The following is a 16424-nucleotide window of genomic DNA, read 5'->3' on the forward strand; positions in this document are numbered from 1 at the left end:
TGGTTCATTGCTGAGGGACATTGCAGAAAACCAGTGGGCAGCCAGTGCTAACAGAGCTGATGTCCAGGTCATGCTCACAATCACTGCCACAGCCTGTCTGGGCACCTCACCCATCACTTAGCTGCTAGTGGAAGGTAATTACGTCAACTGTCGCTTGTAGAGGATCCTTTGAGATTCTCCGGCCTCTGGAAATCTCGGCTGATGAAAGGAAGGGCTCAGAGTCATAGTGTTAATTTATAATTCATTAACAGCGAGGCGCTGCCAGTGCCGCGTGCTGTAGAGGCAGCAGTCTCACAGTCAAATAGTTAATGATCTTAAGTGACAATGTGTCACTTCCCAGAGACTGGAGAGAGCAGCTCTCTAAAAGGAGACAATTTATTTCCAAAAGACATGACTCTCTGCAACCATTTAGTGCCAAGTCCCTTCCCGGGGCTGGAACGCCCCTCCTGTGAGAGGGAGGTCTGTGTGCAGGAAGGCTTTTCAGTGTCAGTTGTGATTTCTGAGGACCAGGATAAATTGAGGCTCTGGGAGTTGGTGCTGGGGGTGTGGGGCACATTCAGGCTCCTTCTTCTCCCCCTCTGCTGAGTGTGGGAGTCGGGATAAGTGAATGCCAGATCCAGCAGTTATTTTTTTTTTCCTGGGCAGCAGCAGAGAGGATGAGGACAGCCCTCAGGAACCACGATGCCTTGGAGACAGGCAGAGCTCCCGACTGTGCTGGAGATCCCTGTGATCCTCAGGGAGCCTCTTCCAGGGGCATGTCTGCTAAACAGGAAAATCCTGCAGGCAATTAGGGGGAAACTGTGAGTAGAAATGATAAATCCTCTGTGATGCAGAGTGAGCAGGATTGCTCAGGAGTGACCAAGGGCAGAGCAGGACCCTAGCGGAACCCCCAGCCTCCCACCCCAGCAGCTCATCCTGGATGCTCCTTAGCATGGAGAGGAGGAGAGTTCTCCTTTATGAGCACCTTGTTGGAAATAATTTTTTTTATTGCTTCTCAATAAAATCCTGCCACAACAGCACAAATCCTCTCACCATTACTAATCTAACTCTCCCTCCAGGAAATTCAAGGCAGGAAACGTTGTCTGCATGCCAAGGTATTTTATGGTACAATTCTTTAAGCAGTACCTCGGCACTTTATGTCATTATCTGATGTTTTGGATTTAGGAAATGCCATTCAATTACCCCCCCAACCTGATTAACACATTACATACACTTATTTTGTTCTGCTTTATTTTATATCATTCCTTCTGTTTTTGTGCATTGTTCTACTTGTTGCTGGCCAAAATATACCTCAGGCCAGTCTAGACCTTTCTGTTAATGCAGTTTCTCTCTCTGGCTTCATTCAGCATAAATGGTTTGTTACTGCGGTCTTTCTTGATGTGGAGAAAAATAAAATTATATCTGAAAAGTGAATTAATTGCAGGTGTTTTGGGGGGCTGGCTATGTCACAGCTAATGCAGTGAGGCAGAGCTGAGATTCAGTGAGGGATTGGGATCCTCAGCCTTATGCTGTTAGCATGCAGCTCCCAGACAGTCAAATTATTCCAGACACCCTTGCCCGCGATATCATCTATGCTTAAAAGACTCGAGATATGCAGGCAGCAATCAGATAGCTGAACTACAAGGAGAAATAATAGGAGAGTGGGGCTTAGAGCAGGGGCTTTGCCGGCTGTAAATTGAATTTCTGTTCTCATAGAAGATCCAGCTCTGCCCCCGTGTGCAGAGGTCTGGGAACAGCAGCTTGGCTGGAAGCTCCTGCAGTTGTTCCACATCCCCAGCGAACCGCAGAGAAACGCGGTTTGCGTCGGTTCCTCCTCCAGCACGGAGCCCCTTTGTTCTCCATCACCCTGTGACAGCAGCAGACCTGAGCAAGGACAATGACACCGCTGCTGGCATGACAACACGGCTTGCATGCGCACATCCACCTTCTTATTTAATAATAATATAATAATAAAAGAGCATCGTTGCTCTTTGTAGCCAGAGGAAGCCTGTGGCAAGTTTTAAACCAATGCAGGGAGCATCAATGAAGAATTTTTTAGGTTGTGGTAGGCTGTGGACTTACTTGAGATGGGGAGTCTCAAGAGCAGAGGAAAAGCTTCCCAGGAAATTATCACTTCTATGGGAAGAAATACTGCTGGATTAGGAACTGTCTAGAATTTCCAGAGTTATTGGAAATTTACCTTAATACGAGAGGAGCCATCATATGATGACCAACATTTATCCCATTCATGTGGCCACAACCTTCCTGAATATTTGCCCTCTAAGCACCTGAAATAGAAGGAAGCATTTTATTTAGGAATTTTATTTAATCTTTTGTATGGATCTCATATCTGTAGAAACATTTAAATAATCCCGAAGTCAATTTACTGAGCCCTCCATCATGACACTCCTGAATCTCAGAATCACGGGATAGTTTGGGTTGGAAGTGATCTGTGGAGATCACCCAGTCCAGCCCCCCTGCCAAGGCAGGGACACCGGGAGCAGGTGACACAGGAACATGGCCAGGTGGGTTTGGAATGACTCCAGACAGGGAGACTCCATGACCTCCCTGGGCAGCTGTTCCAGGTCTCTGCAACTCTCAATGGAAAGAAGTTTCTCCTCATGTTGAGGTGGAACTTGTGTTTTAGTTTATGGCCACTGCTCCTTGTGCTGTCACTGGGCACCACTGAGAAGAGTCTGGCACCACCACACTCATCACAGAGGGGTTTGGGCAGGTGGGCTCACTTTGCCCTTCCCGTTCACAACAGGTGTATGACATTTCCCAAGGCTCACTGTCGTGGGAACTGTTGTTTTTCACTGCTCCTAATGCCTGTTTTCAGTCCATCTGCTTCCCTGTGATTACTCCTGTCCCATTCCCTCTGTTTCCTATTAATGGGGCTCCTTGTGCAATCCCCTGTCACACCTGTCCCAGCAGCTCTCGTGCCCTGCCCTGGATACTGCTCTTTGTCTCCCATCCCTTCTCCCAGACCCTGCAGCGAGGGTCCTTCTCTGTATCTCTTTTTCTCCCTGATGCCCCATGAAGTGGCAGGGGCTGCTGGGGGAGAAGAGCTGCTTTTGGAGCAGTCCTGGATGGCCACCAAGACCCTCAGGGGCAGCATGTGGGGCAGAGGGGATCTCCCAGTGGATCTACCTAATGACAGGGCAGGTGTTGGCCCAACATGAGAGCGATGCCGCTCCCTGGCAGACACCTGCCAGCCACAACAACTCCTGGAGGCTTCAGCCTGGCAGGAAACACAACAGGAGAAGCAGCACAGTTTCTGCTAATGGGGATCTCAGATCTGGAGGTGGGTTTGGAGGAGTTTGGGTCGCAGGGCTGAAGAGGAGACAGACTCTGCTCCTGGAGCCACCCCAGCCACACGGCTGGCCAGCACCACCTCCACTGGTGGCTGGTGTGAGTTCTGAGGAAGCTTTGTTTTCAGACTTTGGCATTCCTGCCTCTGGAGATTAATCAGTATTAATGCTTCCACGACTACCGCTTCCTTTCCAAATGTGCTCACAATCAGTTCAAGGAATCTGAAAGTCAGCTCACTCAGGATGCTAAGAATGCGACAGAAACAACTTTCAAAGGAACCCTTCAACTTGTGATATTTGTGAAAGACATCCAAATAGCATTATTCATTTATTTTTCAGGAAAATGATTTCATTGATACAAACAGGCCAAATCCCACAAGCTCCATTCTGTGACTACAGTTCCCTTACACTTTCAGCTACATTTTTGTGATTTATCTGCTCGTGCCAAGTGTTGAACATCTCCCAGGATAATAAGAAAACCAATTCTGATTTTCTATTTAAAACTCAGGCTGCCTTTAAGCCACATGTATGAATCAAGCTTCTTCTGAAGCACAAACAAGTTCCATCCGTCACTTCCTTCCGTGACTACCTTAAATCAAAAATTTATTATTTTATGCAATATCCCTTATTTGTTTTTCCGTACACCTGCGATAGAGTTGAGCCACTTAGCAGAGCCTAGCACATTATTTATCACTTATCTTCCCTAAAACATGACTTTCAGCTGACACTCTAAATTTAATGCCATATAATTGAGGGAGAAGGGGGAAGCCTAACAGCTCCCCTTCTGTTTGCAGTTACTGGAATTTTTTCTGGAATGCCTTTGGTGTTAACAAGCCCATTTCACCTGCACAGAATACCAGTTGCTTGCCACTTATAGGAAACATTCTCCCAGTACAGATTTAAGGCTACTTATTCTCCTAAGTTCTTAATCAGACTCATGCTCATTGCCAACAGATGAATAACTCTTGCTCCTACACAGAAATGTCTTATAAACTTCTGGGGTTTTTTGTAATGCTTTTCTCCTGAGATGACTTTCTGTTGGTGAGAAATCCAGTGTACCAGGAAATTAAAAGGAAGATTGTGGAGAGATTCACTGAGGCTTCAGCATCTTTAAAGTACACTGATGCCTGCCAGACCCCAGATCTGATGTCAGTAAAAGCTTAGATTGTCCCATGCTGCTGTCCCCCAACTCTGCTGTACCATGAAATTCTCCTGGAGCCCAATTCCTGTCTAGCCCAGTTCCTCTCTAGATATGGTGAGCACAAATCAAACACTTCCAACAAATGGGCTCTTTTTTCCCTTCCCCAACTTCCATATGCCATTTCACAACATCCACTATTGAGACAGTGCTCCTGCTTGGAAAGTACAAATCACTCATTGTACAGCAAGGCGCCTTTGTTAACAAGCTGGGTGTAGCTCACATTTTTGTTTAATTCTTCTGGGCATCTCTCTAACAAACAAGTACTCTTTGGAGCTCAACTCAGTAATCGATACAATTTTATTAGTTTACAGAGCAAATAATTACCTCCTGGTGATGACTTCACAAGGTCGAGGAGATGCATATATATACTGGGGAAGGAGAAGGCTGAGAACCATCCACCCTCCGGCAACCGACCCACACGGAGCAGCCGTTACCACCACCGCCGACATGAAGATGGCCAACTGTGCTGCCCTTCTGGGGCTGGTCCTTCTCGGCTGCCTTTCTGGTAAGGCATTTTTGGGCATTTTTGTAACATTCTGTGCTGGTCTAGACCTCCTGATCCTTTGCCTGCCTCTGGGCATCCTGAAGGAGAGTGCAGCCTGTTGGGGATGTGATGGTTTAGGAATACGCAGGCTCTCTTTTCAATGAACTTCACCCGTGTGCAGATAAACACATGGGATCTATGCTTTAAGCTTTTGAGCCTTAGTGGGGATTATAGTGCTAAAAAAGGATAAAATTTTGGGTCCTATTTCTTGCTTAGTGAGTCAAAATTTCTGGTTTCACAAATAAGTGATTTTTTTTAAAATCTTGGTTTCTCACTTCACATTTACTTGGAGTAGATGAAACATTTGGGAAGATAATTGCTTAAGGTGTATTTGGCCACTCTGTAGGGAAATTTATGATTCCAAAGGAATTTCAGTGAAGGATATCACACAATTTTATATTTTTATAATTATAATTTTATAATTTCTGTTTTTATTGTAGATCTTGCTGTTGCTCAAAGACGGGTGAGTAGTAGATCTTCTTTGTCATTTAGTCTTGATTTCTAAGTCTAGATGAATAATTCATACTCATATTCCAAGGAAGGCTTGAGGGAAAAAAAAAAGGATGAATAACAAAGAAGTGCCCCTAAGTGCACCTCTTTTCCCCAACATAAGAAAATACCTTTGTCAGAGAGAGATAATTTAGCACGGTGATGATTAAAAAGACAGCGATTAATAATGTAGAGTGCGAGTCAGCACGGCACAGAGTGCCAGCAGAAAATCTATATGACTTTTGAATATCTGCCTAAATATCTTCCCTGTCTTGATTCCCCAAGGAATGATCATTTTTGCCTGTAATTCTTGCCAAAAGTACTTTAAGCCTTAACAGCAGAGAGGTGCTTTCGTATGCTGTAAGAAACACAACATGTTTTTTCTCCGCCATGGAAAAGCCATAGAGATTCCTCAGAGCAGCCTCCCAGTGCAGCAAAAACATGATTAGGGCAAGAACACCCTTCTCTCTGTTTGGAGACATTCCGAGTCCTGTTTCCCAGGCCTCCTGCGGCGCATACCTGCTGTCTGGAAAAACCATGAACATCGCCTGTCCCCGCAACTACGACCCGGTCTGTGGCACCAACGGCCGCACCTACCCCAACGAGTGCTCCCTCTGCAAGGACTTCCTGTGAGTAGAAGGTCCCCTAATCACCACAGTGCCAGTTCAAGCAGCAGGCAGAAGCCCTTGGGGTTGTGACTAATCATGGGGCGGACTAGATTTTTCTTAAGTTTCTGTCTTCCCTAATGCCCGGGATTTTCTGTGTCAAAGCTCCAGAATCTGATTAATTACTGGGGTTTTACGGGTGGAGAGACTTAATGATTGAGATGACTACATGGCATGAAAAGATTAATCCTTGCTTTCCTTCTCCCTCTCTCCCTCTAGCCGCAACCGTGCTCTTGACAAGAAACACGACGGAAGATGCGTTAGGGTACGGTCAGAGATCGGTTCCTTCTGCTGATCTGAGCAGTGGTGGGGGATAGCCAGACACAAACCTTGCCTAGGATTCGTTCTGTACTGAACCCACATAATTGCTAACTCTCAGAAGTGGAGTGAAAATGAAGAATTTCAGATTTGCAGGAATTTAATTTGCATTTTGTTTGAACTGCTAAAATCAGCGAGTTTTAAAATGCAAAATATCTTCTGTATAACACCAGGCTTTAGAATGGAAACTTTTGATTTCAAGAGTGTTTCGTTCAGTGTTATGAAAACACTTCTCTTTAGATTTAGACTTAGAGGCTTGTTGTAGCTAAGAAATTCCCAGAAGAAGTTTGGATTTCAACAAAATTATAATTTTGTAACAGAAAACACTGATTCTATCAGAATGCTCATCATGAAGTTAAGTTAAAGTTAGTATCAATATATGGAGCTACCATGAAGTGGCAAATAATGTCTATTTTTAGTTTAGAGTAAAGAAACACTCTGACTGTGCGATTTCACATAATACAACAACTTCCATTTCAATACACTCAGAGTAATTGCAGGAGCAGCGAGCCGAGTGTGAACTCCATTTTTGAAAGGTGCTGGCACCTCACAGCAGAAGTTGCTGCTGCATAAGGTATTTTAGGCAAAGATCCTTCACGGTGTCATTCAGGGGGAAAATCCCGAAGATGACAGGGATGAAGCCCACCTCAGGACAGATGTTGATGCTGTACCCACAGGCAGGATTTATCTGTTCTCCCCCAAACCCACCACACTGTGGCTGGAAGCCCCTTTCATCTTGCAGCTCTGGGAAGAGGGGGAGATGTCTCTTGCACCACACTCCATTACATAGGGGTGATGCAAAGGGGAGCAGAGATTCAAATGCTGCTCTGTGTCTGTTTCAGGTTGACTGTACCGGTTTCCTGAAGCCTGGCAGTGGTTACAATATCCCCTGCACCATGGAGTACTCCCCCATCTGCGGCACCAACAGCATCACCTACAGGAACAAGTGCCAGTTCTGTAATGCTGTGGCGTAAGTGAAGGGCCTGGGTCAGGGGAGGCTTTCTGGATCAGTATTGCTCTTTTTGGTATTTGGAGCATAACGGGGCAGTTTGGCTCACGAAGCAGCTGCACTGTGCTCATGCATTCTCATTTTCCCCCCAAAGGAGCGGCCTGGAAGTGGACCTGCAGAACTACGGACAGTGCTACACACAGGTAAAGCCAGAGATCTGCACTCTTAACTGCTGTTACATTTTGCAACACAAGTTCATGACTAAATAATAGAAACGCCTGCACTGTCCTGGTGCATTTGGCCTGGAAATAGGACTGGAGGAAAACAGTTATGCCAGGGTCAACGAGTATGGAACCAAATCCATGGCTCATGTATCTGGTCCCCTCTCTGACCTGGGAACAGCAGGCAGAGGGTGCTGAGACCTTCATTCGCTGTGAAGCTGAATGAGCAAGGGATGCAGCATCATTGATGCAGGAGCACTATTAGCAGCAGTGATTCCCTAGGTGGGAGAACTTAGTGCACTGGGGCTTGTGACCACCCCCTTTCTGTCTACTTGCCTTTGCTTGCATGGCAATTTCACTACTTATAATAAAATTTATTAGATTTTTTTTTTTGCCTCTGCCATGTCCCTACTTCAGGCTGTTCCAGGCAAGCACATTCTCTGAGTCTGCAGAATTGCTGGAGCAACAGCGCCCTGCTCCCGAAAAGTGCTTTTGTGCTTTGCCATATCACAAATATTAAATAAACATAAAGCACTTACGTAGGAAACTACAGGGAAGAAAAGCTTTAAACCCTATTTTTGCTCTGTTAGCAAACGATTGACTGCAACCAGCAGAAGGGCAGCAACCTCATCTGCACCTCCGAGTACAACCCCATCTGCGGCTCCGACAGCAGAACTTACGGAAACAAGTGCCAGTTCTGCAACGCTGTCTCGTAAGTACAGAGCTCACTGCGTGGCCATGAGACCAGAGGAGCTGGAGCTCACATGCAGCTGTGGCAACTGGTGTGGAAGCCCAGAGCTCCTGTTAGCTCCCATCCCTACCCCATGTTCCTCTCCCCAAAGCTCACTCCTCTGCCACCCCCCAGGCGCTGCAGATCTTAAGCCTGAGTGAGTCTTCTCCTCCTCCCCTTGCAATTAAAAGCAGATCCCCGCTTGCAGGCTCATAGCATTGCTGACTGCCTCCCTGTCAGGGTGATTGAAAGTGTGACCGTAGGAGGTGTCCAAAATTATGGGGTTTGTCCCAAATCTCTTCAATGTATGAAAGCGTGTCACTCAGGGAATCTGAAAAGAGGTGGAACATTAAGTGGAGTACTTTATGGCTTGGAGAGCACAAGGGCACTTGGCTTATTTGGGTGAAGTTAGGCTATAAAAATGAGATCCATGTCTCTAATTTTGGTCTCCCTCTCTCTCTTCAGACGCAGCGCTGGAGCTCTGTTCTTCAGGCACCTGGGTGAATGCTAAGCGCTGGAGCTGGACCCTTCAACATGGCATTTCCCTCACAAATTCTTCAATCAAACATGCTCTTCCTTGCTCCTTCAATTGTTATGCATCAGTCTCTGCTTTGATTGATCAATAAATTAAATGCAGCCACAATCTTTGTCATGGAATGGTTTTTGATTTTGGTTTTGTTTTCCAGGCAGGGGTAATGGTCTTCAGGCTTTTGGATACTTATTTGTCAGGCAGGAGAAGTGGTGAAATAAACCACAATGAAGAGAAAAACACCAGCCCAAGCCCTCACGAGAGAATGTCATTCTGTAGCCAACCATCAGAAAATGCTATAAAATAGTGCAACTGTCCTAATTTTGAAGTCTTGCAGAGTGTAAATGGATTTGTCTTTGTCACAGCACTGGAACTTGGAGGAACTGGACCTTTTAGGGACCTTGGCCTGGGGAAGTGTGAAGGGTGGCTCTGATCATCTCTAGCTGGTCACACCTGGGCAAGGGGAAGGTCTGGTGGTGCGTTATAAAAAGGAGGCTTATGGCAAAGGGAGGAGGTATCTCATAGGGAAGAAAATTAGGAACTGCTGCTTCCTTGAAGGGTGTGTCCATCGAGACTGTGCCCATCAGCAGAAAATTGCAGCAAGCTGTGCAAGGCTGTAATGAGCCTAATGAGAACCTGAGGAGAAATTAGACTGGGCTCAGGCTTTCAGCTTCTTGGGGAAGAGATCTGAAAAGCTGTACTGGGGGTATTTGAGGCAGAAGTAAGGCAGAGAACCCTTCAGGAAAAGGCCTTGGGTTTTCTAACTCCAGGAAAGAAGGGCCGGAAGATATTCTGGCAGCTCAAACATGCTTCCTATCTTAGGAAAAAAGGTGTGAAGATAACATCTTTGTGGGAGCCTGAAGCATGCACTGCAGGAACAATGACATATATGACTGCTCATGATGATGTGCCATCTTTTTGGGTGAGTCAAGGAGTTAATATGCAAACAGCACAAGCAAAAAAAGTCCTAAATGCCATGGCTCACACACTCCCTTCCTCATCCTTTCTCCACCTCCCATTCTCTTGTTATGTAAAAGAACACCTGCTGCTAAGGCTGATATTTAGGACAAAATCCTGTGACTTTCAAGACACTTCTTTTGGTCTTGTTTCCTGAAGTAGATAATTTCTTGACCAAGGATTTTATAGGTGCTTCCCACCAGAAGATAAGAGGCTTGTCTTTCCCCAGCACAGAGAGCAGTGCTTTGTCATAGGAAGAGGGATGAAAATCCTTATTTTCAGGGGGTTTTTTTGGTGCTAGTACAGGTAATATAAATCACATCATACCTTTGTGCCTGCTCCTAAGAAAAGACAAATTGGAGTGTCATGAGAGTCCTCACTAGTTACCTGCTTGTGTGACTGAAAAAATAGTTATGGAACAGTAAAAGTAGCCAGTGAATGTGTTTGGCTATAATTTCTTGTTGGACAAGAGTTTTATAGAGTGGCCACAGACTAGTGGAGTTCTGGCCATAGCAGAAAATTGTCTTTGATGGCAAGGTCTTCTGGTGAGCCTCCTCTGCAGCAGTAGCTCATGCCTGAGGAGCTCAGAAGGCTTTGGAAAAGCCCAAAGAAGAGCTGCTCACCTGCAGCAAAATGGGGGGCAAATGGTGATTATGCGGCTGTGTCCCACCTGCCTCATAAGTCTCTAGCAAGGACTCTTAGAAGATGGAAAGGTTTGTAGCATTTAAGTCTAAAGATGGCCCAGCACAGGTTAAGACTCTGCCCAGCCACCCCTTAGGCTGCACAACAACGTCCAGGTGCCCTTCTTCTATCAGGGGGATGGAATTCTCCCACCTTTGCCACCAAGTCGACTGTTCAGGTGTCATAAAGAAGTGCAAATGGGCAATAACAATAATCACCTGGTTGGTAATTTAGCCTTGCCCTCTGCTCAGCCCGTAAGGGGTTGCTCCCTGCCTGGTGTTTGGTGAGGCTGGAGCCAGCCAGTTGAGCTGCAGGAACCGAAACGTTGGGGCAGATAAGGGACTGAGGCATCGAGGCTGTGGTCGTGAGCGGTGACGTCTGAAACCAGAAAAGGCAAACAAGGAGTGCTGCGAGTGGCAGAACTGAGCGTGGCTGGGAATGGCGCTGTGGCTGATGGGTTTGATAACTAAATTACATGAGAGGCTGCGTCGTGAGATCACCCTTAATAGACAGCCCAGGATTCGCCTGTCAGTCACGGTTTCTCTGCCACTGTGTGGATTTTAAGATGTCTGGCAAGCTGCAAACTGAAATGCTTCCCCAGATGTAGAGCACCCGTAGCATTGCTCTGCTGCAGGAGCTCTCTCCCTTGTTGGCTGGGGATGCTGGTAGAATCTTTTCTCTGTTGCTAGAAAAATGTATAAAAATGTGATGGTTATTTTAATTTTTTTTTTTCCACTCCTGTGTAAAATTTGGCTGGAACTAGTTGTGTATTCCAAATTCACTGGGAGAACTAAAACCCAGATATATCTACACACATTCCTCTCTTAAGCCTTGTCTCCTTATGAAAACATACTAAAATTCAAGCTTATTCTTGTCTGGAGAGGTGTTTGGCGAATGGTGCAGCTGAACACAAATCCTTGCACAGCCTCAGCTGGAAATAGAGCTTGGATCTGCCAATTTCCCATCAAATTCCCTTCACTGCCACTTGCGGCGGGAGCAGAGCCCTAACATATGTTTGTGAATGTGAAGAACTGGGAAAACATTGACAGCTAGAGTTTAAATAGTTCAGGGAGGAGACTCAGCAGTCCTATCTGGGACTGTGCACACAGCAGAGAGAGCATGTCACAGCCCAGCGCTTCTCCACCCCAACTCCACAAATTTAGAACCATCCTCAAAAATAGCCAGGGAACAACGTTTAATTGGTTTCACAGACAACACATTCTCATGCTGGGATTTATTTCGTAACGTCTAGTGAGTGTCATCACGCTGCACTCAGAGCCTCGGTGCTGGCATTCAGAGAGGACCCAGAGAATGAAAATTACCAGCTTCCCTGATGAATCACTGCTTTGAAAATTCAGCCTTGTGAGAATCCTGTGACTATTTAAAAAAAAAAAAAAATTAATTATATTACAAGCATGTCTATCACTCATATAATTATCCCTTTCTAGGTTTGATGTGGACAGGGCAGCATTCCTTAAAGCACCATAAACCGGCCAAGACCAATAATGGCTTTAGAAATCAAGTGGAGAAGTTCTCACAATTAAGGTGGGGAATGAGGACAGCTACGGCCAGGCACATAAATACACAGAAGGGCAGCTCTGTGTGCACTCTGTGGGCTCTGGGACTGAGACAACACCTCCTGCTTCGACCTTGGCTTGGACTAAAGAGCTCCTTGCAGCATGAGGGCTACAGGTGCCTTAGTGCTTCTCAGCCTCCTGCTGCTCTCTTTCTTCCTGGGTAAGTGATCTTTTCCCTAGCCTAGAAAAGAAAAACAAACACCAAAACCTCTCCTGACAACAGATTTTGGAGAGTCTTGATCACCGGCTGACAGGCTTGAAGATAAAGCTGAGCAGGTAGAAAATATCTGCAGGACTTACTCACTCATGTGACATATTTCCGCTCCTCGTGTGTCTCTGCAGTGGATAAAGCAGTGGAGGTGTCACTGGGAGACAGAGCGAGCAAATTTTGAGCATTTCTTCAGCAAATATACAAAAGCAGAGTGTAATTAGGAATTTTTGGTACAAATGTTCACTGGAGAGTTGTGCTGAACCAGTTAGAGAAGAAACTCACTCACCTCCGGGTCATCTGCTCTTGTTTTGATCCTGAGCATCTTGGTATTTGGTGTTTTCCTTGGAGATGTGGAGACATAATTAGATGAAAGTTTCAGCTTTCGTTGATGTTGCAGAGAAAAGCTTGAAAATTAAATTCAAATGTCCTCAAGGAGTCAGAACAAAGAGGGCGAATTAAAAGGATCCAGCAACTGTTTATCTGGAGATTTACACATCTCTGTGATGATGTGGGGAAGCTGAGTGATGATTTTTGAACCTATAGAGCATGTCAGTGTTATCACTTTCTTGAGTCCAGCTGACCCAGCTCTGCAAGGTGTGTGGCAACAATTATTGAAGAATATGTGGAACAAGAATTATTTATACTTGTTTTTCTGTGAATAATTTGAATAAAGAAGTCACTTGAGAAAATGGCAAGCTGTGCACGGAGAAGAGGTGAATTGCTTTGTACACATTATTCATTATGAAATATTCATCTGTCTCTAATTGAGTCTTAATTGGGACTGGGTTCCATCAGAAGGCTGATGCTTCCTTCCAAGGCCAGGCAGAATAGCAGCAAACTCTGTGATCTCCTTCAAAATAAACAGTTGTCAAGAGGCGTCATCACAAATTCTCTGTAGCTGCATGTAATATTTATAAAAAATATTTAATGAGCTGTTTTGTAAATAATATGCAGATAGCCATACCAGTACCTTCATCATTAAGGCAGCCTAGCCAAACCTGAGGACAGGATAAATGTGCCAGCACCAGGAAAACACACCAAAGGACAACAGAAGTAGCAAAAGAAGTAGGAAGGGTTGATGGATGAGGATTGAGCTGACTGAGGGTTGGGTGGGATTTCCACTGGGGAGGGATGAGTGTGGGACAAGGTCCTTCCACCTCCTGCCCAGAGCCACCTGAGCAGAACCACGGCTGGCAGTGACCCCGCTGACCAGCAGGTGCAGCCTCGCAAGTGCTGCGTGTTTGTCCCACACTGCTGTGACCCAGATTCTGCAAATCTGCATTCAACCCACCCTGGAGTGCCAGGCTCCCCCTTAGAGACATGACAGGGTCGCCCCGTTTCACAGCTCTGACTCAACCTACACGCCTGCCTGCTGGCTTTGCTGGGAAGAAACATGAAGAGCACGGACTGGTTCGCTCCAGGCCCAGAGCCTGTGGCTACAGAGGGGATTTTTGTGCTGGTTCTGACTGGCGCTGTCTGTTCTGCTCTCTATCACCCCATGACGTCTCTTTGTATCTCACCCGGGCTGAGCCTGTCCTGGGTGGGTCTCTGGGCTGTGCTGAGCATGGGTGTGAACTCAAGCATGGGATTTCCTTCTCTGTGGTCCACTACTGTCAGCAGCACCAGCCACTTCCATTGTTCAGAGGTGCAGGAGCCTAAATGCCTTAAAAGCCAATATAGGTTTAAAATCTCTGGGAGCACAGTTCCACATCCGATATGGCAGCTTTCTTCCCCGGGAGTGGCTGCCTTCCAGCAGATTGGGTTATGTGTCTGAGGTGTAGTTAGCAGCTGAATGAATGATTACATGGTATTTTAGTAGCATTTTTCAAAATAGGAAAATACTGAAAAGCAATTCAGATAAAGTATTTCCTGCCCCCTCTTCTCCTGCGAGGGGTGACAGAGTAGGAAAAATTTAGAGTATGTTTCAGTGTGGTTTGCATAAAGGGTTTGTGAATGTAGCTCAGACTTTATCAGAAAGTAATGCTGACATGTAAAATCTGTCTAGTTTTTATTTGTTTTTTTGTTTTAGTTCCAGATGTAGCAGGTCAAGAGATCGAAGAGGTTAGTGCTGCTGTTTCTGCTTGCTGAATCTGCATTTAATAGAATCACGGAACCATTACTGTTGGAAAAGACCTCCAAGATCATCAAGTCCGACCTTTGACTGATCACCACCTTGTCAACTAAACCATAGCACTGAGTGCCACATCCAGTCATGGCACTTCACTTTGGAGGAATGTTTTTATAACCAAAATCTTGGTGCTGGGTAAAGAGTTTTTAATGTCTGCTGGGAGCAGGTGGGTCCTTCCAAGGATTCCCAGTGCTGGGGAGTTCACTGCTACCTGGGGGTTGTTATGTGTGGCCACGTTAGCAAGTAGAGCAGGGAAACAGATTTTTGGTTAAGCAAATGCTTCCCGTGGTTAGGCCTGGGGTGCTTGCACATGGGGTGTTTATGTGCTGCACCACTTTTGACTCGGCTTCACTTGTCCAATCTTCTCATAAAGCAAATGTGTTATTTAGTGTTCTATTCCCCCAAATTTAGTTCATCACTGGGACTTGTAGAGCGACAAAATACATGTACACTTCCTGGGCATCATTTTTCATTCTCCAGGGAATTCCCCTATGGTTTTCCCCTCCTTCCTCTGGGAAAGCTGGAGCTCAGCAAGCGCCACGCTGAGTGCAGGGTTTCGCAACACGCTTGAAGTCATGCAGCAGGGAGGTAGCTCAGCTCCAAGTGCCTGACAGAGCATCAGTGCTGACTCTTCTCGTGCATGCCTAGGCTAATCCACTCCTGTTGTTGGGAGATCAGGACTTCTCCCAGGTGACTACAATTTCCCTCCTCAAACACGGGGCCAAAATTCCCCTGAAACGCTGCTTCTGCTCATTTTTGAGAGGGCTTTTTCTGTCAGAAAATAGGCAGTGTCAGCACTTGTTGGAAGAAGCATTACATTAATGACCTTGTGTCCAATCTGGAAAGTGAAACAAAGAATATGGGGATCCTGAAAAGTTGGGGTTTTTTTATTATTCCTTGTGCAGATTTGTAGAGAGTTCGTAAACAGAAGCGTGTACTGCACGAGGGAGTCCAACCCTCACTGCGGCACGGATGGCGTCACGTACGGGAACAAGTGTGCCTTCTGCAAGGCCGTGCTGTAAGTGACACAGGGGATTGAAATAGCAAGGTTTGCCTTCATTTTCACGGATCTAATGATGTTCTTCATGGAGGGGAGGCCCTGTATCCAGGGCTGTTTGGGCCAGCCTCTGAACCGTGCCAAGCGGAATGTTCCCTCCTTGGGGCAGAGCTGTGTGACTACGAGTTAATTTTAACTCTTTTCTGGGCGTTGCAGGCTGCTGGTTGCCATGCTGAGAGGCAGCACAGGGCCTGGGAGGCAAGTGCATCCTGCCTGTACCTTCCTCACACACTAAATTGATGCACAATTCCCACTGTGTGCCACAGGCTGCAGCTCTCACTGCCCACACTCCTGGGTACTGAGAAGTGCCTGGAGGAATGTGGGAGCTGAGCCATGCCAAGTTATTCCTGAAAAGTCTGAATGAGCTTTGTGGAACAAGACACAAGATCTCAGAGGAAGAACAGGATGTCTCTCCTTTCCCTGAGCTCTGTCACCTTTTAAAGGAGATGCAATAGGAGCCATCCCTGATGGGTGAAATGCGCTTGCAAAACATTTTTGCCTTAGCAATCCTTACATTTAGTGTGCAGCCAAGGCTGCCTTATCCTAGGGGGAATCAGAGAAGAATGAGGAGAAGAGAAAATGGTTGGAGGTTCCATGTGAGGTACCAGGGACGTACACCGGCCTGAGTCAGGCCCGTTGGGATGGATGGGCTCTGTCCCACACTGCTGTGTCTGTCATTTGCTGCTTGGTCTAAGTCTGTCTCCCTCCTCTTACAGGAGAAGTGGAGGGAAAATAAGATTGAAGCACCTGGGGAAATGCTGAGTCCTCCCTGTGACCGAGCAGCAGGAGCTGAGCCGCCGTCGGCAGCGGCCACGGACACGGGAGCAGCCCGTCCTCCCTCTGCTGTCTCTGCTCAATAAAATAAAACTCAGCACGA

At 46.3% G+C, this 16424-nt stretch overlaps 2 protein-coding genes across 2 annotated transcripts; both read left to right on the top strand.

Annotated features, from left to right (window-relative positions):
- The first annotated feature begins 4868 nt into the window (after window positions 1–4868).
- Window positions 4869–9050, top strand: LOC125333511 (double-headed protease inhibitor, submandibular gland-like). The gene is made up of 8 exons (XM_048319410.1): window positions 4869–4996; window positions 5476–5498; window positions 6026–6153; window positions 6409–6454; window positions 7350–7477; window positions 7611–7659; window positions 8268–8389; window positions 8873–9050. Exons 1-8 carry the CDS (start codon window positions 4939–4941, stop codon window positions 8916–8918), a joined length of 600 nt encoding a protein of 199 aa, XP_048175367.1. The 5' UTR covers window positions 4869–4938; the 3' UTR covers window positions 8919–9050.
- Window positions 9051–12154: 3104 nt separating this feature from the next.
- LOC125333991 (serine protease inhibitor Kazal-type 6-like) lies at window positions 12155–16424 on the top strand. Its single transcript, XM_048320330.1, has 4 exons — window positions 12155–12311; window positions 14392–14423; window positions 15396–15508; window positions 16264–16424. Exons 1-4 carry the CDS (start codon window positions 12254–12256, stop codon window positions 16307–16309), a joined length of 249 nt encoding a protein of 82 aa, XP_048176287.1. The 5' UTR covers window positions 12155–12253; the 3' UTR covers window positions 16310–16424.

This window comes from Corvus hawaiiensis, chromosome 15, assembly GCF_020740725.1.
Source record: "Corvus hawaiiensis isolate bCorHaw1 chromosome 15, bCorHaw1.pri.cur, whole genome shotgun sequence".
NCBI lineage: Eukaryota > Metazoa > Chordata > Aves > Passeriformes > Corvidae > Corvus > Corvus hawaiiensis.